Source organism: Lissotriton vulgaris, chromosome 3_1 (genome assembly GCF_964263255.1).
Source record: "Lissotriton vulgaris chromosome 3_1, aLisVul1.2, whole genome shotgun sequence".
NCBI classification, from domain to species: domain Eukaryota; kingdom Metazoa; phylum Chordata; class Amphibia; order Caudata; family Salamandridae; genus Lissotriton; species Lissotriton vulgaris.
The window spans coordinates 559,740,515-559,765,714 of record NC_141689.1 but is presented as its reverse complement, the minus strand read 5'-3'; the positions used below and the strand labels follow the sequence as shown (position 1 = coordinate 559,765,714).

The window sequence follows — 25,200 nt, the reverse complement described above, 5'->3', positions numbered from 1 at the left end:
GCAGTTTAGCTACATTACGAGTCGCTAAAATCATTCAAGCTAAAGTGCCAAAGAACGGCTTTTAGCAGCAGCGTCTTGCCTAGCGCCACCAACGTAAGTCATCATTATTTAAAGCATTAGGACCATACGGTGTGAGATGCATTAAAAAGATAAAGCTGTGTGCGCAATGATGACGGTATTAACAGCGTTGTGGTGGACCGGGCGTCACCTCGCTATTAGTCTCAGTGCCACGAAAAACATGCTTTTTTTATAACGAACTTTATTGAAGATTTCTGCGGCAAATCATATAGAGTCACATTTCAAGAATGTTCGGTGCACATGGGCAATATTACAGCAAGCCCAGTCATTCACATTGCAAAACATCACTGGGTCAAATCGGCAAACCATAGTAGCCACCATGTCCCCCATATTAGGCTACGCTTCTGGGGGCAGCCAACATGCGCTCAAGCGAAAGTGCAGTCAGAAAGGTGCAAGCTGCACTCGCCATCCTGGCACTGGCAGTTATTACCAATTCAGTTTGCCAAAACTATGTCTCATTGAATCATTCAAACTAAAGTGCAAAGGAAATATAGATAAAAGCTGTGCACTCATCAGGCTGCTTTGCACAGAAGTGCTCCAACATCATTCTGTCTCAGGGCCATAAATAGGAGTAAGTGCACGAAGAGAACCTGCTAGGGTGGAGGGGGGGTAGGGGGGAGCAGGGTATGCATTTATCTTTGTGATTTTCCATTGCGCGAACAGGGCGCCAGAGAGCTTTACAAAACAATCAGCGAACTCAAACCAATGCAATAACAAGAGAAACACCGAGCACGGCGTCAGTGTTGGCATTGCTGGGGGGTAGGGGGTAAGTGGTGATTTAAAAAAAAATGCGACACGGCGGCCAAGGGAGGGGGCGGAGCGGGGAGAGGGAACAGACGGAGGGAAGGCCAGATAAGGGGAGGGGGAGGAGAAATGCGACACGGCGGGCAGGGGAGGGGGCGGAGCGGGGAGAGGGAACAGACGAAGGGAAGACAGATAAGGGGAGGGGGGAGGAGAAATGCGACACGGCGGGCAGGGGAGGGGGCGAGGGGGGAGGAGAAATGCGACGTGCGGATGAGGGAACTGATGTGCACGCGCTTTTAAGCTCAATGCGCATGCGCATTGAGCTTAAAAGTCACGGGCACTGCAAGGATTCGCCACGATTCCTTGCAAGTTGGATAAAGAGTGGATAAGCCCCCATAGTCTCGCTTGCTCGATGCGCATGCGCATCGACAGGCGAGACATAAAAAGTGTGTATTCAAGAGGAAATATTGCAATATGTTTTTAACCTGGTATTTGAGGGGTAAATCATGTGGTGTTGGGAAGACTTGTTACTGATATTGTTATCCTGGTGCCACGTACCAATGTAATACCTATGCAAAGCCATTCCAAATTAAGAAAGCCTTTTTTACATTTCTGCTAGTACCACTGTCTGAGGCACTGAGGAGATCACGGTTGGTAATTTTCCATAGCGTGGCCACTAATGTAATCTTGTCCGGTGTGGTCACTATTATTACACTAATATTAGTATCTCTTGATAATTTTCATTGAACATAAGTAGCTCTCGGTACAGAAAAGGTTGGAGACACTTGATGTAGATGGAAGTAGTGTTTTAGCTGTTTACAGTAGCCAAACCCATGTGACAGGCAGTCGATTGCAAGCATTCAGGACGGAGCTTGTCATCTGTGAAGAAGACAATGCCTTGGAGGCTGGTGCTTCTAAGTTACCGCTTCCTTGGCTTAGCATGGGGCTGTATGTGATCTTGGCCTAAATTCAACTTGTAGAAAACGGTTCAGACTTACTATTGCAGATAATTGTTTTTCGTACAGATTGTCTTTTATGAGGTTGATGAAACCAATATGCTTAAAGCCATTCTTGAAGAAAGGTTTGTTTCTTCATGTTTGATTTTCATTTTGGGGCTCTTAAATGAGGGGTGTAGCCCCTTCCACGTGACTCCAATTTTTTTTAACTGCTTACTCTAGCTCCTACTTTATGTCTGTCTTTTACAAACCCCTTAATCCTCCTCTCAATATACTCCCTTTTTAGGTTTCGCCTCGCCGAAGGCTGCGCTCTGCGCAGCTTTTCGGCGCAGGTGAAATCTAATGTTAGAACAGTGTGGCTTGGAATCTGCCCCTCTGTTCCATTGGCTAGCTCCATAAATGGAGGCTAGCCATTGGAACAGAGATCTGTCCGTCATGGCCGGACCAGATTCGTGGGCGTTCCCGCGATTTCTTCCCTCTCCGATCGTCATCGCGGCCGTGGGCGGGGTTATTTTTTTGTTGGGAAAGTTTCTTTGGGTCATTCCGCGGCGACCGCCGCCGGAGGAAGTCCAGGTGAGTGCCTTGCCATTCCCGCCCCCCCTCCCGCAGTCCGTGTCTTTCCCGCCCCCCCTCCCGCTGTCCGTGTCTTTCCCGCCCCCCCCCACCGGCTGTCCGTGCCTTCCCCCCCCCCCCCCCCACCCGCTGTCCCTGCCTTTCCTTGTTTCCAGTCTCTTTCGTTCAGTTGCTGCCCGTGCCTTCCTTGTGGGCACCTCTCATTGTTTCTGCAGGGGTAGGTGCACGATTTCAGCTGACAGCGAGTGTCAGTCGCTCTGTACTGGGGGTTTGCCTGGAGGCGTCATTATCTGTGTGCTTATTTTTTTTCATCCAGGGACCAGCCCTGCTTGCCTAGCTGCCTGTTCACCCCCCCCCCCACCCCTCCTCGCAGTGAGCGACCAGCGCAGCTGTACTCTGATGGGTGCCATCTCTTTTCCCACGCAGGCCTCATGTGCAGGAGTGGGGCCTTATTTAATGTTGCGGCGCGCCTCAAACATCTAGGGAGCCTTATGTCAGCGGCCGCACTCCCCGTTTCTGCGTTCTTTTACTGCTGGACAGGTTAGCACTACGGCTTCAGGGGCCTTACCGGTGGACGACCGTTGGGCTCGCTGGGTGTCCATGGACATGTTTTGCCAGGCTCTGTTGCGGTCGTTTTGGCAGCATATGTGCTACTTGTGTGTGAATGGGGGACATTCGGACAGAGGTGGTTAGTGCATTGTCCCATTTAGCTGGGTGCTCCTGGAGAAGACTGAGAAACTCAGCCTGTTGAGGAGGAGCCCCTGGAGAGGAAAGGTCTAGGCAAAATGCCAGCCCGGATGCTGGTGCTCTGTGTGGTCTTGCTGCTGTCCTGCCTTCCCCCGCCCCCCTCCCGCTGTCCGTGTGCCTGCCCGCCCCCCTCCCGCTGTCAGTGTACCTGCCCCCCCTCCTGCTGTGCGTGTGCCTGCCCACCCCCCTCCCGCTGTCCGTGTGCCTGCCCGCCCCCCTCCCGCTGTACGTGTGCCTGCCCGCCCTTCACTAAACACATCACGGGCAAGGAGCGGAGACGGAGTGTGACGGGAAACAGGAGCGTGGGGGCTGGAGAAGTAACAGGAGAGAGAGTGAGGGCGCGGATGTAGAGTAGAATGGGTGTTAGGAGCAGATGACGGGGGGGAGGGGGCAGAAATGATACTCTAGTGGAGATGGGGTCTCGGGCTGGCCGCCTGCAGAGGAGAGGGCGAGGCCTGCTGGGGTCATCGGCTCTTGCCAACAGTTGGTAAATACCCCCCCATGGGAGCCCGGCTGCCCTTCTGTCCACACCGCCAGGAGGGCCTCGGGTCGATGGCCTGACAGCCCCGCCTCCTGGAAGAAATGAACTCTGCAGAAGAGATGTCCGGGGAGAGATGAGTCCGGGAAGAGAGGGGAGGGGGTGGGCATCGGCCGAGACGCACCCATTGGTTGGAGCCCTGCCACATCGCTGTGTGCTGAGGGCCTTCTGTAGTCCTGAAGAGTCCATGGTGTGGGGGACCCCCGATGCATCTTTTTAAAGGGCTCAGTCATGGGACAGGCGGGTACGCGAGCAGGAAGAGGTTTAGAACAGGTATGGGATGCAGGACATTCACAGACAGCGGAGGGAAAAGGGAGAGCGGAAAGAATGACCGAAAGAGAGGGCGGTGATGAACCGAAGGAGAGGGCGGTGGAACGAGGGAGGGACCATTGACAAGCGGTGGATGGAGAGAAGAGAAGGGAGGGTAGCCGGACAAGAAGGGCAGACATTAGAGAGAAATGCAAGAAACGCTGTCCGTGTGCCTGCCCGCCCCCCTCCCGCTGTCCGTGTGCCTGCCCGCCCTGCACTAAACACAGGATATATATGGTGTAGTGTTTACAGGTTGTGTGACTTGTTTGTATTTGTATTCATCCATTTACACCCTTTTACGTTAAAATAGCTATAGCTTTACTGTATAGTTGCTATAAAAGCTTATAATATGGTATAGTGTGCACTTTAAAAAAAATCACTCCACTGCAAACAAAAAAGCATGAATAAAATCATTGCCATTTACAATGCCAGTAGCTCCAACTCCAACAAATGTGAGACCTATTGCAATGTAAATAACAATGCCAGTTATTTATAAGTAAAAAAAAAAAAAGGGATATGTCATGAGCAATGCCAATAGCTCTAACTTTTCCAAAGGCGAAACCATTGCATTGTAAATGCTTGTTTTACTAGCCCCTTACTTCATTCCTACTTTATTCCATTCTTTCCCACCCCCCTCCTTACTCCCAGTTCACTCCCTTTTTCACCAAACACCTTTACTGACCCACTCCAGCTTTACTCCCTTTTTTACAAACCAAATGCTCTTACAAACTCATTACTTCCCCTCCTGCTGTACGTCTTACCCTTAATTAAAAAATAATTCCCCCCCCACTTTATTTACTTTTTTAACAAACTTCTTACTCCTCTTCCTGTTTTACTCCTTTTCATTACTCCTCGCCCTATTTACTCCAATTGTATGCAAACCCCTTGCTCCTTCTCTTGTTTCACTCCATTATAAAAGCACTGTCCCTCTTTACTCCAATTTTTTCTTTTTTACAAACCCTTTACTCCCTCTTCTGATGGATTCCCCTTTCATTACAAAACCACTTAATCCTGTCCTCTTTCATTATCAGTTGTTTTTGCAAGCTCTTTATTCTCCCACTACTGTCTTTAAAAAGAAAATAACTCCTTCTCTCTTAACTCCCATTATTTTTCCATTGCCCTTACTTACCCAAGCATTTTATTCTATTCCTCCCTTTTTAATTTTAACAAACACTTTATTTTACTCACCCGAGCCCCCTTCTGCCCTGCAGTTCTGTACGTCCACCACAGTTCTCTTCTTACCACTTTGACACGCTGAAGGCATCTTTCTGTACTTCCCATCTGTCTGTCAGCAATGCTGGCATTCTTGCACATGTTCACCAAACATTAATGTCTCGATGTTCAGATCCGTCGTGATGGGCACTTTGCCCCTTTAGTTCTATAGGACTTTTTGGTTTAATCTGTTTCGCAGACCCACCTCCAAGATGATACTGGGTACCTATTCTAAGGTAAGGAATCTACATCTAGAAGTCTCTATCAGATGAACAAGCTATTTACCTTTGGTATTGCCTTATCTGGTAAGGAGACTATCTAGTCACAGATTCCTTACTAAACCTCCCATCCTCCCCGCTCTGTGAACAGATTCATAGGGTCACCCTTCTTTGGTAGGGTGACCATGCGTCCCGGATTTGCCCCGACTGTCCCGGTTTTCCACCAGCTGTCCAGGCAGATTCAGGAAATTTAGCTCCTGTCCCGGTTTTTAGAGAGGGTCGACTGAAAACGGCAGGAGGTGCTTTTGAATGTTTTACAAAGCAGGGATACTTATCAGTTGTTTAAAGAAAACAATTTAATTAACAGGCATGCTACTAGGTTTAAAAAATTGCTTTTTATGTATTTTCGAACTGCCTGTTTTGTAATTCTCTGCTGAGGAGCGCTGTCATTCTGTCCGCTTGCTTGAAGTAAAATTGTAGTCCTTCTATTTCCTTGAAATTTCCCGGTTTTTGGCTTTAAAATTCTGGGCACACTATTCTTTGGGCCTAAGCAATATACACCAGTGTGGCAGCAGAATGTTTTGTTGTGCTGTGCTTCTGGTGTGGATTGTCGTGAAAAGAAACTGATGTTGGTGTGCCAGGGTGGCGCCTATATAGGCACAGCGCACGTCACTACCGACGTGGAGCAGAACAATGAGACAAACGGCGCAAAGGGATACTCCTGAAAAATTTCTGGCTACAATCTCACGTCTGGGGAATATTCTAAAGTAAGTCATCTGCAGCTAGATAGTCTCCAAAGAGGCTTGAGAGGTACAAGAGAGTAAGTAGTAAGGAATCAAAGTTTAAAATCTGTAGATGGTATAAAGTCTGCACTGTCAAGTAGACAAAATAATTTTCTTAGTGTTTGAGGATGGCCCCATTCCCTCCTGTCAGTTGACCATGAAGAGGGAGGGAGGGAGTGTGTGTCTCTCTCCGGCCAACTCCAACGACATCACCCCCTCTCAAGCCCTCTGCGACTCCCTAGCCTCATTCTTCCACAACAAAATCGCAGACATCCACAACAGCTTCGACAACCAACCCGGAGACCAACCCACCCAACCATATGCTGAACATTCTCCCCCCTTGAACACCCTTAAAGACTGGAACCCAATCTCCACTGAGGACACCATCCGCCTGATGAACTCCATCCACTCAGGATCCCCCACAGACCCATGTCCTCACCACATCTTCAACAAAGCAGACTCCGTCATAGCACCGCACCTCCGAGACGTCATCAACTGCTCCTTCAACTCCGCCACCTTCCCGGAAAGCTGGAAACACGCTGAACTCACCGCCCTTCTGAAAAAACCCACAGCGGACCCCACCGAACTCAAAAATTACCGCCCCATTTCGCTCCTTCCATTCCCGGACAAAGTAATCGAAAAAGCTGTCAACAACCAGCTCGCCGCTTTCCTCGAAGCCAACAAATCCCTCGACTCCTCACAATCTGGCTTCCGAGCAAAACACAGCACTGAGACCGCCCTCATCGCAGCAACAGACGACATTCGAACTCTACTGGACAATGGAGACACAGTCGCCCTCATCCTCCTCGACCTCTCTGCAGCCTTCGACACAGTCTGCCACAGCACCCTTTTACAACGCCTCAGAAACATCGGAATACAAGGAAAAGCACTTGAATGGATCACCTCGTTCCTCACCGGAAGAACCCAGAGAGTCCGCCTTCCACCATTCAAGTCCGAGGCCACTGAAGTCATCTGTGGCGTACCACAAGTATCCTCACTCAGTCCCACCCTCTTCAACGTATACATGAGCCCCCTCGCGACCATCGCCCGCCAACACAACCTCAACATCATCTCTTACGCGAACGACACTCAACTGATCCTTTCTCTCACCAATGACCCCAGCACCGCCAAAACTAACCTACACGAAGGAATGAAAGAAGTTGCCGAATGGATGAAACACAGCCGTCTGAAACTGAACTCAGATAAAACAAGAAGTCCTCATCTTAGGTACTTCCCCCTCTGCATGGGACGACTCTTGGTGGCCGGAAGCCCTTGGAAAAGCACCCATCCCGACAGACCACGCACGGAACCTAGGCGTTATCCTGGATTCTTCACTCTCAATGAACAGACAAGTCAGCGCCGTATCCTCATCCTGCTTCAACATTCTTCGCATGCTCAAAAAAACATTTCGCTGGATCCCCACCGAAACCAGAAAAACAGTCACCCATGCTCTGGTCACGAGCCGACTGGACTACGGAAACACCCTCTACGCAGGCACTACCGCTAAACTCCAGAAGAAACTCCAACGAATCCAAAACGCCTCAGCCAGGATCGTATTAGACATCCCGCGCAACGAACACATCTCTGGTCATCTGAAAGACCTCCACTGGCTACCCGTCAACAAGAGGATCACTTTCCGACTGCTAACCCACGCACACAAATCCCTCTACGACATCGGACCAGAATGCCTCAACTCACGACTGTCCTTCTACACCCCCTCCCGCCAACTACGTTCTTCCAGCCAAGCCCTCGCCACTGTACCCCGCATCAACAAGACCACCATGGGAGGCAGATCCTTCTCATACCTGGCAGCTAAAACATGGAACTCACTCCCCACCTACCTTCGCCTTACTCAGAACCACCTAGCATTCAGAAAGCAACTTAAAACGTGGATATTTGACAAGTAATCCTCCCCCCTCCCTAAGCGCCTTGAGACCCTCTGGGTATGTAGTGCGCTATATAAATTCTTTGACTTGACTTGACTTGACTTGCTGCTGTCATTTCTTCCGCCTTCCCATAGAGGAGTGTGGTCCACAGGCCCCCGGTATTTGGCGCTCGATCAGCGGCCTCTGGAAGTGAATATTTATACAGACAGTGTCGCCTGTTTGCAGAAGCCCCATAGTCTGCAGCTAATGACCCCCCCCCCCCCCCCCCCCTGCACTCAGGAAATCTCCTAATGGTATTTGGAGGAAGGGGGGCTCATTAGCTTCCTTCCTGAGCAGTGTCATTCGTGTTTCCTGCAGTTACTAAGTCCTCCGCTAAAGTGAAACAGAAAAAGAAATGCTTCACATTTTGATAATTGTCAACTCTGAGCGAGACTTGCAAATTGTTACCTTATCGCATTGTGACTTTGATATTTCCCCGTGGTGGTATTTGATATTGTTTTGGGTATCCCTAAATACCAGTGAAGTCTTTTGTGAAGCTTGTCCCAGATTGTCACAAATTTCCGCATTAGCACACGCTGTATTTTCTCCCTGATGTAAAACCCTCATAAGTAGGCTTGAAATAAAGCACAAAGGATTTTTCGGACACTCCAAGTGGCATCAGAGGTTATGTACAAGTGGTGCCACCAGAGGACCTTAAGACGGGAAATTGCATTTTTGGTCGTCAAGAACAACTTTCACCATGTCAATAAAATTCATATGACCAAAAACATTATTCAGGAAGGATAAACTATTACAGAAGTCCAATTCTATGTCTCAAAAACCTGAACTGTCATTTTGAGATTCTGTTGTGAGGTACAGAGGCAGGCAACGTACGTTGAGCCAAAAGGGCTTCAACTCCCCGATCTCTGTCCCTAGGTCCCTAGCATGTTCCCTCGGGCTGCTGCAGCTTCTAGGACCCACATGGGGCCTCAAAGCCTTCTGCAAAGTATATCAAGTGCATACAACCAGTGGGAACTCTGATCCTGAGTGTAACGTCAGCAGAGCCAGAGACGTGTCTAAAACATGAACGTAATGTTCTGCAACTATACATGTTTTTAAAAGGCTCACGGCACAAAGCAAGTCAAACGAGCTAGAACTAAAATGTTCTTATGTCATAATTCCATATATATTTTTGTTTGACAATGCAGAATCCTTGCGAGATTGTTCCTTGCCTATCGTTTTCTCTGTGTTTTAATTAGATACTGAGGAGCTATTACATTGTCCTTTGTTGTTCTTGGGTGTCGCATGAAAATGTCTACTTTCTTTGTGAATGCGGAAGAGATACTAGAACAGTAGGTTTAATACCTGACCACGGAGGCGCAGACTACGCTGATGTATGTGTGGGAAGAGAGTGGGTGGCTGCAGGGGTCACTGCAAATATTGGAAATGGTAAAAAAAAGGCTTGAACTGCTGAAAGTAGCCTTGGGAGGAGGAGGGACCCATTATGATACTTGGATGGTACTCTGCATTTCTGCTTCATCACAATCCACGGAACCTGATAGAAGGGTGGGGGTTTATACCCTTCTTGATCTAATGAGTGTTGTGCGCCTGATGTCAATACACTGAATTCACTGATGTCAATACATTGAATCTAACCCTTACCTCCATGGTGTGTATTGTATAACTATCGCCTCCTCAACACGGTTTCTTCCTGGTCCTTATTAAATGAGGTGTGTCCACCTCCCCGTCACAACGTGATCTCAGTAAAACAAGAGTACTTCCCTACCTCTCAGTCTTTACTCCTTCTAAGCTTTTATCCATCTCAAGTGACAATAATGGGAATTCCTCATGCATGAGCAACTTTATGATGTATATTTAAAAGCAAAGTATAAAGAAAATGACATTTCAGTGATTTTTAGTTTGTTTTTCAACTAAACATTGAAGAACCAGAACACTTTGCCATATTTCCAACACTACTTTTTGAAAAAACGTTGGTATTTAGCGAGTATAAAAGGCCACATGCTTGTTTTCTCCTTGTCTATTGTGTTTACATTTTCTGTACATACTATAATGCAAAGGCAGATGGCGATTTAAAATATGAAAAAGAATCTGCCCTAGGGTGGTGCTATTTTGCAGTTTTTGTTAGAAGCATATGCTATCAAAAATAAATAAATCATGCTTTTGTCTAAACTTGGGAACAAAATTCTTGCAATATTTTTTTGAAAAATATACCATTGCATTTAATTTTTAATGTAAAGGTATGTGTGCTTCTTGGCAGGTGTACATAAATCTGGTATAAAAAACTGTTTGTAATTTTGATGCACACCACAGGTTAGTTTGAACGTTCAAGAATTAATACATTTAAATAAAACAGACTTTTTGGGGAAAGTAGCGGCCCACCAGCCCTGGCATTAAAGTGCACCTCTTTTTATGGGGATATGTACATGTGATTAGAAAACATGTCGTCAGTCTCCGTGCAAGAGATTGGTTGAAGTGTGCTGACCCATTATCTCATGTTGTGCGCTGTGGTGGACGAAACCAAAATGTGAATGACAGTTGAAAAGACAAGTAAATGAAGATGGGTATCCCATAATCGTCCATCTGTTTAAACTTGTGTGCACTTCTTACTGTATTTTTTTGACGGCATCGAAATGGTGAAGAGGTCTCCAAGCCATACCTAAAAATGTGTCGATAGTGTTATCTTACAAACCCAAACTCTTGTGAGATATAAAGAAATCGGTGAAAACCAAGCTGCAAAAGGAATAGGAGTTTGAAGAACAGAACCATCTGTATATGCAAACATAAAAAAGTACAATATTTGAGTCATTGGTGCGAAATGGAAGTGTATAAATGTGCCTCTACCATCCTCTGCCTCCCCCCTCACGCGGCGCCCATTCTAGCTTTCTGTGTCCAGGTTGCTGTATGCTTGGTTGTTTTCTAGCTTCTCTCTGTATACGTACTGCAGAGGATTTACTCGCTCCGTTACCACCCCGCACAGACAGAATGTTAGGACATAAAGCCTGTCACATCTATATAATGAAATGTGTAGGTCTTCATGGTAGCGGCCGTAGCGCACTCTTTCTCGCAATGGAACTCGCAGTATTTTGATAGGCCCGTGCAAGTTTCATGTATCTATATATCATTGTTCGATGGGTGCGGCTGGTAGTATTGAAGTGTTAGTCTAGCAGCAACATTAAGCGTGTGTCGTGTGATAACCCCGCGCTAGGGGTGTAAAGTTACTGCTGGTCACAAGAGATGCCGGCTGTGCAGTGTTTGGTGCTAGTGTCTGATGGCTGCCTTTCCTTTGTTCTTTTCAGAGTGCAGCGGCAGCGCCCAGTCCGGTGCTAGGAAACATGCCCCCAGGAGACGGCATGCCAGTGGGGCCCGTGCCGCCCGGCTTCTTCCAGGTACAGTTTGCACCGTAGACTAGAAAGCTTGGCTTTTAGAGGGTTTGGAATATTTTCAGCTGTGCCGGCCAGATTGCTATAAAATTGCCCACAAACCGGACAATATGCTTTCGTTATGGGAGTGTACATTGCAGACAAAGGCTGGGAAGTGCATAATTTACTTGAGATCCTACTGAAAACATTCTGACGCTGAGCAAAAAAAATGCATTATATGACGCAACCTTCGTGACCCTCGCAAGAAATATTTGACTGTTGCCTTGTGAATAATTTGTTTATATGCGTCAGACAGTTATTTTTAAGTTTTATCTACATCGATTAAATGGACCTGGAAACCTACCCATAATTATTTTTGTTAAGATTGCTAATTTTTGGCAAACTGTCGCAGCATTTTACGGTTTATATGACTGTTACACACGACCTGGTTCTTAGAACCTCATATAAAAATCAGTTGTGTTATGTACTGGCTTCTCATTTTCTATTTTGTGAAATATATTTGATGTCAGCAAAGGATCATATGCTGAATTCAGATAGGTCTAAAGGATACACTTGCAGTTCTTTGCAATTATTAGTAAAAACATTGAAAATAAATAAATTTATATTCTGTTTTAAGATCCGAGTGCAGTGTGGGGGCAGGAGGGGACTATAGGACAAGTTTCCATAGATATTCTATGCCTGAGCCAGTATGTTTATTTCTGATAGACTTCGAACTGCAGATTCCTCACCTTGTCATTATTCCCCAAGTGTCAGACTGGATTTGAAAAATTCTTGGGCTGTATCCCGGCATGCAGGTAAGTGACACAGTGCTACTCCGTGCTAACGTCACACCTCTCTGGAAGTGACTTGTGAGGCCGTATATAAGCACCTCCCATGAGCATTGACACGAGTTCATTTCTTGTGTGCATCAATAGACACAGATGTTGAGCTAACCCTGATCTCTTGGAGTCGGCATTTCTTACAATTTTTCAAAATCTCTCTACTAGTGTGAAAGAGAAATGTCCCCTCAAAACGCTTGAGGATTTAAACCTTGTGGGGAATGCCGCTAACAAATGTCTGTGACAGACCCCTACGTGGCTTGCTTGCGGTAGAACCACAACTCAGTCCTACAGCGACTGTGCCTTGATGCATCCAAAAGCGACCTGAGAGTAAAAGGCAAATCTTTTCGTCACTTAACATTAGAAGACTCCACGTCGATTGAAGTGAAAAGAAAGATTCCGCTACCTAAACCATTCTCCGCAACAGGTCGATGTCCAAGTCTTTGCGTATATCTATGAAAAAAAGTACAAGCTTGAGACAGTTGTCGTCTCCTGAGAGGGTGTAAGGGCATCATTGTGCTTTTCGAACCCACTCTAAAAGTCATTCCTCGAATCGGCACACAATCACACTGTCAGAGGAAGGATTCAGTACTTTCTGCCAGGGTGGAAAGCCATAACCTCAGACAGCTGGATGTAACAGATTGTATAGCCGGGATACACCATTTCTTGAAACACTGCCACACCTTCCACTGTCTTGAGAATGGCTGATGGTTGACAAAGAGTCCTTTTTACAGAGGAGGAACAGGCTCTTTTGGCCACAGGAGCCGTACAAAGGGCACCGATGCCTGAAGTAGGTTGTGGTGGTCATTCCCGCTACTTTATAGTACCAAAGGAGGACGGAACCCTCCATCCTATTTTAGATTTGTTGCCCTCTCAATTCCTTCCTGCAGAAGGACAAATTCAAGATCCTTGCCTGGTGCAGGTCTTGCCTGCACCCGATCCTGGAGCCTAGATGGTAGCATTGCACCTGCAGGGCCCTTATTTTCCCATTTCTGTCCTGCAGGGCCACAGGAGCTATCTGAGGTTCACAGTGGAGTAGAAGCATTTTAAGTTCTCTGCTTTGTTTTGGCCTCAGAAGTGCCCCTTGAGTGTACATGAAAGTGATGGCAGTGGTATAGCCCATTTTCAGAGGTCAGCAGTTTAAGTCTTCCCTCTACCTAGACTCGGCTGCAGAAGGCAGGCCCACACCAGGCATTCGTCACCCACCTCCCGACTACGTCGAACTGCCTAAAAACGATGGGGTTCACTGTCAATGTGCTAGAGACACACCTGACTCCTTCATCTGTGCTCTCTTTCAGCTGAGCCATTCTGGACACAATGCAGTTTAGCCCCTCTCCGGAACGGAGAGTACAGGACACTGGGGCTATGATTAAGATGTTTCAGCCTCAGTCCTGTATTTCAGTGAGTTTGGCTCTGGGGCAGCTGGGATTGACGGCCTCCTGCACCTTGTTGGTCATGCAAGTCAAATGGAATATGTGGGTTCTGCATTGATATCTTTCCAGTAAAATCTATGCTAGGGAGATCTCTACAATCAGGTTCATATTTTGGAGCAGGTTGCGAAAGACCTGTAGTGGTGGCTGATGGACTGTGATTGGGTCAGTGACAGACTCCTCTCCCTGCTTTACTTCGAGCTGACCATGGTGACCAATGCACATCTTTTGGGTTGCGATGGACACATGGGAGAGATGATCAGTGGGTTATGGTTTCTGGCGGAGGCTCAGTTCCACATCAACCTGTTGGTGCTGCCAGCCATTCGCTTGACATTGAAAGCCTTCTTGCCATTTGTTGAGGAGTGGCTCCAGCCCGCTCACCGCCACTATCATGCCATCCAACACCACCCACCGCAGCTGTAGCAAAGCCACACGACCCAATGGGCTGACGCTCTCAACTCAGACACCGCCACAAACCTGGACCATAGTGTCAAGAACTTCAACAATTGGATAACCTCTGCACCCCTCCCCCTATCAAGCCCAACATGCATATCAGATCCACCAAGCAAGCAAGATGGAACACAGAGGAGCTGAGAACAGCAAAACATGACTGCAAAAGACTGGAGAGAAGATGGTGCTCAAGCAAGAACACCTTCGACATGACCTCCTTCAAATCCTCCCTCAGTCCTACCACAGAATGATAAGAAAGAAGAGTGTACTAACCGATTGGATCAATTACCGCTCCCATCACAGCAAAACACTTCAAGATACTCTGGGAATTCTCCAAACCCACTGCCACTGAAACAGAATAACCACCTCGCAAGAACTCTGCCCTCACCAACTTTTTCCAGCACTAGCCGTTGGTAAAAGTTTATGGCCTGGTGTGTTACTAAGCAGACTAACCCACTTCATGCATGCCAAACTGTCTGATGTGGTATTTGTGTTATCCCTTGTCCAGCGAGGCTGTGCTGTGGGCACCATTAAGGGTACCTGTTGGCTGCCCACCTCCTTACAGTTGGTGGACCAGCCTTACTTGTTTAAATCGCCCATTGAGATGCATTTTCCTGAGGGTTTACAACATCTGTTTCCCCTTCTCCTTTTTTTATACTCCAGTTGGACATGAATTTTGTTTTAAAATCCTTATGAGTTCTCCCTTCGAACCTCTGCATAGCTGTCCTCTCAGATTGATTACATTCAAGACCGTCTTTCTTGTCAGTGTAACTTTGGCATGGATAGTGAGTGAACTATACGCCATTCCTGGCAGCTCTCCTTACACCACTTACTACCCAGACCAGCTGGTTCTAAGAATTCAAACCTCCTTTTTTGCCAAAGGTTGACACCCTTTCATGTCGGTCAGAATATCATCCTTCAAAGTGCTCTTTTCTCCAACTTGTGGAGCAGATTAATTTAAATCTACTGGGGCAGGGTCACCACTCTTGCCACAGGTTCCTATCAAGTAAGGAGGAATTGACATTGGAGCGAAGTCAAACCATAGGTTATTTATTAATCATTCATGAATGGGTCTCCATCCATCGAGCACAATGGAGATACTCGAGGAGAGAGCACTCTGAACGATGGTTACCTGGGTTTTTATAGGAAAGATCACAGACCAGGAATGCCCAGAGGTAAATAGAGCTCTGGGAAGAACACACAAATGAGACAATCGGTAAGAATCAACAACCTTGGTGTCTAAGGCTTTACCATTGTTTAAAGAACCCAGTGCAAACATCAGCTGTTCTTTTATGCTGACTTTGCATGTTTATGCAGCCTACAATGTCTCAATTTAGATTTGTTACCTAATGTTTATGCAGGTGTGGTGTCAAGGATAGAGCCAGACTGAAAACAGGACAGAGGTGAGCATGGACAAGGCACAGCTGAATTAGAAAACAAAAGAATCAGATTTTACATTTCTACAAACTCACCCTTCTTCAGGAGGATTAGAGAATTAATCGGGTGGACCCGAAAAGGGCTCTTAGTTTTTATATTGATCATACCAGAGAACATCAGATGGATGATCAGTTCTTTATTGAATTCACTGAAGCTCAGAAAGGCAAAGCAGTGCAGAAAAGGACCATTTCTTGCCGGATCAGGCTTTGTATTAAGATCTGCTACGTGTTGGCCAAAAAGCAGCCTCCAGAATGCTTGCAGGCTCATTCCACTAGAGCCAAGGCTGCAGTAACTGTGTTGTCAAATGAGGTGCCTATCCTGGACATTTGCCAGGCAGCTATGTGGGCGACACTTCATGTGTTTGCGTAGCACTATTGTCTGGAAAGCCAGGTCAGTCGAGATGAACATTTTGTCCGCTAAGTGCTACAGGACTTTTTGGTTTTAGACAGTGCCCAGGCCTACTACCTGGAAGATACTGCTGTGGTATCTATTTAAAAGGTGAGCAGTTTGAAGTCTATCAGAAGAGAAAATTACTTGCCTTCAGTAACATTTTTCTGGTAGAGACCCTGACTGCAGATTCCTCACCGACCCTCCCACACTTCCCATTCTGTGAACTGGACTCTTTGAATCTAAAAAGATCCCAGTTTTGTTATCTGCATACTGGTGACAACCAACCTAAGCAACAGATGTCAGTGCACATTAGTGGCTCTTATATTAAGCTGTGTGCCTCACTTCTGGAGTTGAGCTACATCGGCACAGAGTTGCATAGCAGTACCTAGCGGCGAGCAGGGGTACTGTGTTGGAATTCTTCCAGATCCAATCTTACCGTGGAGAATATTCAAGAGGTGAGGAATCTGTGGTTAGAGTCTCTGCCAGAAAGAATGATACCTAAAGTAAGTAACTTGTTTGTATAAAGTACAAACTCTGTGTATAGTGCATAAAGTTAATTATCTGTTCCACTAGAAGCCAAACAGCATTTTCAAAGCAGCGCTAAAGTGATCATTTTGCTTAGTGAAAAGGTAGTTTCTGGCAATTTAAGGATTTAATTTTTGAAAGTGCCTAAGTAGTAGGTATCATTGCAGTGATCTGGAAGAGCTAATCTTGAAGAGCTTGTGTTAGAGAGAGAAGAGCAGGTGGTACTGTTGAGAATATGGGTCCTTCACTCTTAACTGAATTCCCAGTCTGCTCAGTAGTGTTTAGGATCTGCTGGTGTCTGTTACGGACAGGTCCTGAAGGATCACCACTTCCAGAGTGCTGTTTATCAAAGGTCTGCTAAAGGTCCCTTCTTATGTCAGGTGGTCTTTGTACCTCTGAGTGGGCTGAAATGTGAATTAAATCAAATGCATCAGATTGGCTTCTACACGCTTGGAGATGTTTTGTAGCCACCACTGCCAGAGTTTTGCTTTTGAAAACCAAGTAGTTATACAAGGGTAGTTAGCAAGGATTATTGCTATTGGTTGCTTTAGTATGTGGGTTATAATTGATTGTTTGACCAACAGCTTCAGGAACTATATGTTTAATGGGCAAATTGAGAATGTTCTTTAAGACTGAAAGTGTTTGGGTATTTATCTTAATGCAGAAGACAGAGGTGCAGCCAACTGGGACATTGGATGCCCTTGATTTTCAGTAGTTTCTGGAAATTTTGAGTTTTTTCAAAGTGGTTCAGCAGCAGCGAGAGTATTATTAATGAGAAGGTGGTAGACTAGATGCAAGCCAGATGTTTACTACTGATCTGTATTGATTTTTAAGTTTATGTACATTTCAGGTTGAAAAAGGCATGTTTTCACAGTTCTCAGGTATAGCACTCATGGTAAACTGAACAGTTGATGTTTCTGCAACCTCCTGTTAAATTCTGGGGATTTCTTTTATTTGTGGCTTTTCCAGTGCACATTCAACAGAGTGCCTATTTTACCTCCAAGTTTCTCTCCTATTCATGTACCAGAGCAGTTTTTGTGCTCGGCTGCCATGTCCTTTTTGCATTCAGTCAAGCCTAGCATTTTCCTTTTCATCTGATTTCCTTTTCTTTTGAGGAGAGCACCAGTTTGGTAAGGATACCAGTGAAGTTTTAATGATTATTTCAAAGGCAAAAAGAAATGGAATGCAGGGTCCCTTTACTACTGATCATGGCAGCAGAAGTTAAAAAAAGAGCAGTATGACATCACTGGTACAAAGGGAGTTGGCTCCCTGGAAACTGCCTCTTCATTTCTCCTCTTGATGCTGTTGAGTCAGATGTTTCTGCTTCTATACCCTTGTACTGGCTTTTATTCTTATTAGCTTTTTAGGCAGGAACAGGGGTGGGAGCACACCGTTTCACCTCCCAGCAATGATCGCTCCTGGCATTGTGGTAAATGCAGTTTTGGTTACTTGCTTGCTTCAAGAGTGTTCGAGTGTTTCGCCACAGTTGGCGCAGATAGTGCTGATCTCTAGACACGTGTTTCTGGTTCTTTAACCATCATCAGTAGAGATTAGTCTTTCAAATTTAGGGTTTGCTGAGTAGGCTGTCAACTTCTTTCTCAGGTCAGGTACCTCTCACAGGCATGCGGGTGCTTCATACACGAGCTCGTCAGCTCAATTACTCAAGGGAGTACTATTAAACAGAAACAGGGGTGGGAGCACACCGTTTCACCTCCCAGCAATGATCGCCCCTGGCAGTGTGGTAAATGCAGTTTTGGTTACTTACTTGCTTCAAGAGTGTTCGAGTGTTTCGCCACAGTTGGCGCAGATAGTGCTGATCTCTAGACACGTGTTTCTGCTTCTTTAACCATCATCAGTAGAGATTACAGTCTTTCAAATTTGGGGTTTGCTGATTAGGCTCCCAACATCTTTCTCAGGTCAGGTACCTCTCACAGGCATGCAGGTGCTTCATCCACAAGCTCGTCCGCTCAATTACTCAAGGGAGTACTATTAAACAGCAACAGGGGTGGGAGCACACCATTTCACCTCCCAGCAATGTTCGCCCCTGGGCACGTGTCTAGAGATCAGCACTATCTGCGCCAACTGTGGTGAAACACTCGAACACTCTTGAAGCAAGCCAGTAACTGAAACTGCATTTACCACAATGCTAGGGGGGACCCTTGCTGGAAGGTAAAGCGGTGTGCTCCCACTCCTGTTCCTGTTTAATAGTAATACCGTGAGTCATTGAGCTGACAAGCTCGTGGATGAAGCACCTGCATGCCTGTGAGAGGTATCTGACCTGAGAAAGATAGTGGCAGCCTGCTCGGCAAATCCCACATTTGAAAGACTGTAATCTCTACTGATGACTGTTAAAGAACCAGAAACACGTGTCTAGACATCAGCACTATCTACGCCAAGTGTGGCGAAACACTCGAACACTCCAAGCAAGTAACTGAAACTGCATTTACCACCATGCCAGGGGCGAACCTTGCTGGGAGGTGAAGCAGTGTGCTCCCACTCCTGTTCCCTCGTATCAGCTCTTTATCTGCCTGACTAGACAGGCTATCTGTGTAGTAGATTTTCTTCTTACTTTTCTCTCACCTTAAATGTAAAAAAAAATCTATCTTCAATAGAATCAGTGTAGCAAAAAGGGTTTGCTACTTAGTCATTCTTATTTGATTTTTTTTCCAATGAGGATGCGATGGGATTCAGTTCTGCTGCTGGTTTGCAGACACAGTTGTGCCGTGTTATTGAGAAGGTCAGAGTGCCCTCTAATCCTCTTTGGACTCCTCTATTTATATGTGACTTCTGCCTGGTGCTTCTCTCATAGATGCCTCATCTGTTTCCTCTACTTCGTCTTCAGTCTACCAGCTCCAGCAAAATTGGCAATGTGCCTCTGCTAGCAAAAATACTCTTCGGAGCCGTGTAGTAGGGAAAGTTTTTTGGAAAGTTTCCTCATAAAACCTGGCACAGTATTCTATGAACGCTAGAGCCTTTCCGCTGAGGCGTTCACTATGGAGAATGTTGATATTGATAAACACGGTTGCTCATCCAAGAGTTTGCTTGGAAGCAAAGATGTTCATGCAAACATGTTCCATGACGCCTTAGCTTTGCCCAGGTTCTGTCGTCTACCAGAGCTGCATCGGACTCCTGCCCACAATCCAAACTTTACATCTTTGGAAGCCCTAGAAAGCTGATATTGGATTCCTCTGAACATCTCATCTTTACTTCAACTGTTGAGTTCCATTTGCACGCCTCGCTGACTTTTTGCACCGAGGGTTCACATCCCCACTGGGAAAGTCCATTAGGAACAGTGATCCCTTGTAGTGCTCCACTCCTCCATCGCCGGTAAAGTGTGATTGATCTTTTTTTTTCATCTTTCTTTAGTAGTCTATTCTGGGACCTTTGCCAAGGCTTACAGTGCTCAACAACACTGCAGGACCAGGTCCTTGATAACTCTTATTTTCATCTGCCTAAAGGATACTCTTAAAAAACAAAGAGCTACTGTTTATCTAGAGGAAGCCTTCATGGGCTCTGGCAGAAGTTGTTCCACGGCATGCCTAGGCTTTCATTGACCATGCTAATTTTGCTTGATTCATAGAACACAATCAGGCAATTCTTTTTAAGATGGGTTTTGAGAATGCAGACTTGTGTTTTGTTTTAATAAGGACACAATGGCCTGATGTTCAGAAGTGGGTTCATTGGTTTGCTGCCTAAACAGATCTTCGGTGATCACCAGCCCATTATGAAATTCCAAAGGTGAAATCAGATGTGGCAGTTAGAACGATTTCCATTAGACCTTTCGTCTACCCATGTTGCTTCACTAGGGTTCTCAGACTGGTGGTGGATCACCTGCAGCCTTGTGCCATTTTCCTAATTACCAACCAGGATAACATTCTAATAATGCATCAGCACCACATCATTTTCACCATTATCTGGAACGGACACTGTTGCTTCACAGTCCTCTTCTATTTCAAGACATTCTGTACTCCCTAGCAGAAAACATTTAGATATATCCTCCTGCATCCTGATAATTACTCTGAAGGGCTGGCCTTCTTAAGCTCAGATGCTGCATAGACAAGATGGAAGTAGTAATCTTTCACAAAGACACCTCGTTCTGTGATGCCACCTGATGGCCTACTGAACTCTGACCCACACTCCTTCTGACAAGCCACGAAAAGAACCTCATAACAGTAATAGACAACCAACTCACCATGACTGGCCAAGTAAATGCAGTCTCTGTCTCCTGCGTTCACACTCAAGATCCTCAAGAAAATCCTCAATTGCTCCCCACCGCCTCTTTCAGAAATGTCACCCAAGCCCTCATAACCAGCAAGCTGGTCAATGGCAACACACTCGGTGCTGGATTCAATGCTCAATTGATCAGAGGCCTCCAGCTAATACACAAATCCTGAGCAAAGCTCACCCTTAACCTCCCACCCTCATAACACAGCACCCGAAAGAGCTCCACTGGCTCTCCACACACTAGCAAACTCTTCAAATTACTATAAAGTCTTTAAACATTGGCCCCAGGTACATCAACAACTGCATAAATGTCCAGAAACCTACCAGACAGCTATGCTCAGCTGCACTCCTACTCTCACGTACCCCTGCATACGCAGAACAAGATATGGCAGCCATGCGTTCTCCTACCTCGCTCTTAAAGCCTGGAAACACGTGCTCCTGCACATTAGAACCTCTTACCCAGTTCTTATATTCTGGAAGAAACTGAAGACCTGGCTGTTCACCCAGCCCAAACCCTGGCTCAGCCATACAGCTTATGCTTCAGCACCAGGATACCCTCCTGGGTGAGTTGTGCGCTACTCAAATACACTAGCAAAAACAACAAATTACAGACTGAATCCAGAACAATGTCAAACACTCACCCCAGTACAGAGATCTGGGCCTTAATCCATAGTTTGTTTTGCTCACAACACCATTCCAGTTTTAACCCAGCCAAATGCAAAGCAGTCTTGACCCTGCTCCCCATGGGAGCAGTCCAGTCTGAGCTGCCAGGCTGGACTAGAAGGTTGAGCACCCCAGACTCCACTAGAGAATGGGCCCTTCCGTCCAAATCCGACAAAATACCCTTCTCTGCTTTTATCAAAAAATTATTTTTTATTACTAACTCCATCACGAAATGGTACCAGGCCTGTGTTAACCAAAATGGAGTCACTAAAACCAGCCTGCACTCCTGTCTTCTCCCTTGCATCACAACCTTGTGTTTAATTTGAAAATGGGGGAAAGCATAACCTTTCAACCTTGCCAATTCTGACTGAAAGCATCCACTGCCATTGCCCCAGGATAGGGTCTCCAACTCACATAAATCTCCAACTGATTGGTTAACCTTGACGCAAATACATTTCTCTCGAAAGGACCCAACTCTTCAGGAACCCTTTGAAAAATCATTGGATCCAGTTTCCAGTCCCTGAAATCCTTAAAAAAAATGGGATTTCCAGTTTGCAACAAGATTGTCCCTCCCTGGAAGATACTGAGCTGTTATACTCATCTTGTGTTCCATGCAAAACTTCCAGAAATCCTTCGCCAACTCTGATAATCTCTTTGACCTGCTTCCCCCAACTTGTTTATCTATGTCCCCTAACCCCAACAGAACATCCCCAACAAACCATCATTGTCCAGCGCCTGCTTTCCAACAATGCCGGCGTTTGGGAAGAAGAAAGAGTAAAGGGTCCACGTGTAACCTGGTCGACCCAGTCTCCCCCACCCCACCTTCCCTGGGTCAGCCATGTCGCCGTACTATGAAATCCCCGTTTGAGTCTGCACATTCACTCAGGAGTCGAAGTGTCTCGCTTCACCGCCTCCAGGGCCGATGCCCTCTCCTGGGATAATGCCCCTGGGTCCGGCTTCATGTCGGGTTTGGGAGAGCGCCTGCGTCCCACTGTCTGCCATCCATTTCCCGATGGCCTCTGCGATGGAGTAGGGGAAGACTCCTGGTTGCGATCCTCCAGGCCCAGAAGCTCGCAGGTTTCTTGGAGCAATCTTAGCTGTTGCAGTTTGCCATTCCATTTGAAAATTAGGCGGTAGGGATGGCCCCATGAGTACAGCACCCCTTTATCCTTTAAATAGGATGTCACCTCCTTAAAAGCTTTCCTCTTTTGCAAGGTTATGGAGGCTAAATCTTGGTACAAGGCTACGGGATGGTCTTGATTCTTGATAGGTTGTTTCTTTTGGGCCTCCCGCAGGATACGTTCTTTCAGCAGAAAGTCCGGCCGGAAGGCTAGAATGTCCGGTGATGGGGCCGGAGCCCGCCTCCCCAACCCCACTCGATGCGCACGGTCTATGTGGATCTCGAAATCCGAGGCCTCGCCAAGGATGTCCCTGAAGAGGCCATTAAGGTAGACCGCCACATCTGACCCCTCCTCTCGCAAAGGAACCCCTCTGACGCGGATGTTGTTGCACCAAGACCTATTCACCGGATCCTCGGCGTGCGCTTGAAGGTCCAATTGTTGGTCCTTTAGGCGGATGATTTCTTGTTGCAAGGATTCAATTTCTTCGCTTTTGGAATGCTCACCATCCTTGAGAAGCAACCCTCTCCACCTGTTCGTCAACATCTCGGCAGATTTCTCTAACTTCGCCTGCCTCCTCCTGCTTTAGTGACTGGAAGTCATCATGGAGTGGCTGAACAGCATTTCCAGAAACTCCCTGGTGATAGGCACATCCTTAGGTGTCCGGTTCGGTTGATGCTGAGAAGCCGGTTGTGATGGGCCCCCTTTGTCTACAGTTGTAGAGGATTTGGCGAGCATGTCCTTGAGAGATCTCTCCCCCTTCATCCTCATGCCAACCATTTTAGTGCCCCACCGAGGCCCCAATGGGCGGCCGACACACCAATACACACTGTCGCGAGGGGCTCTCTCCTGGCACCTCAAGTTCTGTCAGGATTCTCCAGAAGTGCAAGCCACTCGCTTTCCGGTATGGAGAGGTGCAATCTGGTTTCCCACCATTGCTGTATGTTCTTTGCAGTCAGTTGAGAGAAGAAAATGTCAGTCAGGGTAGTATAGAGCAGTGACATTGTTTCCTTTCACCATCCTATGCACATTTATTCATCCTCTCTCATTCATCCACCAGTCTATCTAATACTCCTTCATCGATCAATCCATTCATCCATAGTCCCATTCATTCTTGCCCCCTTTCTTCTTTTACCCTTCTTACTTCCTTTCACATTTTCTTACTTCTACCCTTTCTTTTTGGCTTTTTTTCCATGTCCTTTCTAGTTCCAATCTCTCTATATTTTCTCATCCTTTTGTTTTTTGCCTCTTACCTTTCTCTCTCCTTTTGTTCTGTTTACTGTCTCCCCATTTTCGATGTTTTCTCTTTTTTTTGTTGCTTTTTCTCTGCAACAAGAATGCATTATGTCTTTGCACCTAGGCCTCTGGGCCTCTTTAATCAGTTGCTTGCTGAATTTTAGATAGATGCCTTAACTATGGTCACCACAGGAGACAAAAAAGCTGTTACCTTTAAATTTTATGACAGATGGGATGGTGTAATGTCACAGAGAGCCCCTGTGAAGTAATAATATTGTTACAAATGTTTACAAAGTTTGTGTTGTGTATCTTTGGGGAGAGGTCCCTTGGGAAGAGATTTCCTGAACTATTAACACTGAGTAGTATAAAATAGCGTCTAGTAATGTTTTGAAAAGGTGGTGATTTTGCTTTTTTTACTCTAGCCGCCCCCACCACCACCACCACCACCCTTGCCCTCACCTGCAGGCCCATCGGTGCGCCCCTCGTCCACAAACCAGACTGTAATTTTGGCCCCTGAGAGAAAATTTGGGAGTACCCATGAAGTATAGGATCAGTCTCTAAGGTGTAGGGTTCTCAACCCACTACAGTGTGTAGGCGTTGGAGATATTTTCATTATAGTGAGGGTGGGAAGCCTACACTCATTCACACGACAGGCCAAGCGATGAAGTCACCCATATGTGAGAGGGGTTCTAAGTAAAATATGCGTTTGTCCTTCCACAGGGACCACTCTTCCTCCACCCCCCCTATTGTGAGGTCTTTTCATCCTGCAAAGTGGTGCATGAATGTGTATATTGCAGGGAGTTAAAAGCAATTTGTGCGCCCGTTCCAATGAATAGCGTGTTATGTAGGATAGGGTTACCCTTGGGGCCTGTTTGAGCATGTGATGAGCAATAGAACGCAAGATCACCTGTTGTATGTGGTGTTATAAAAGCACCGATGTGGTCTCTCTCTTTGTGGGTGGCAACATATATACCATATGAGCCAGAATAGAGGCTAGCCAATATGATTCCGCATGTGGAAGCTGTAGGCACTCTGCAGTGGTTTTAGCATATAGCTTAGAGGCCTTGAAGCATAGGCTACGCCCGCCCATGTGAAGTTTCGGAAGCGGCGGTCACTTCCACACTGAAGGTATTGTAGTACCCTCAGTTGTAGTAGCATGCCGAAAGCGTAATTGAACCGCTGTATCACGTTCATTTTTACAATCTGCACTTTGTCCCATAAGGAGAGCTTAAGTTTAGACAAGGTAGTGACGTTAACCATGATAGGGGTTTAGCAAGAATCAGCTTGAGGTAGACGTCAAAGTATTTACGGCGGTGGGACAGCCAAGTAAATGACGTGGTCCGCAAATGTTTGTAATTTAGTGTTTTTGTGAGTTCTTATCGTCTTTCCTTTATCTATGAATGCTTCAAATGTATTCACCATCGCAGTAGTTTCTCTTTTTGAGCAACAGTTAATTTTGAGTACAGTCCTATTTTATTAACTACAT

General features: G+C 46.3%; 1 protein-coding gene across 7 annotated transcripts in view; it reads left to right on the top strand.

The window, feature by feature from the left end:
• Window positions 1-25,200, top strand: part of SSBP2 (single stranded DNA binding protein 2) — an 836,850-nt gene that overhangs the window by 571,258 nt on the left and 240,392 nt on the right. For all 7 annotated transcript variants that reach the window (XM_086960847.1, XM_086960848.1, XM_086960845.1 and 4 more), the window contains exon 5: window positions 11,340-11,429. In XM_086960847.1, coding sequence (XP_086816973.1) covers window positions 11,340-11,429 — 90 coding nt within the window. The remainder of the gene's footprint in view (window positions 1-11,339; window positions 11,430-25,200) is intronic.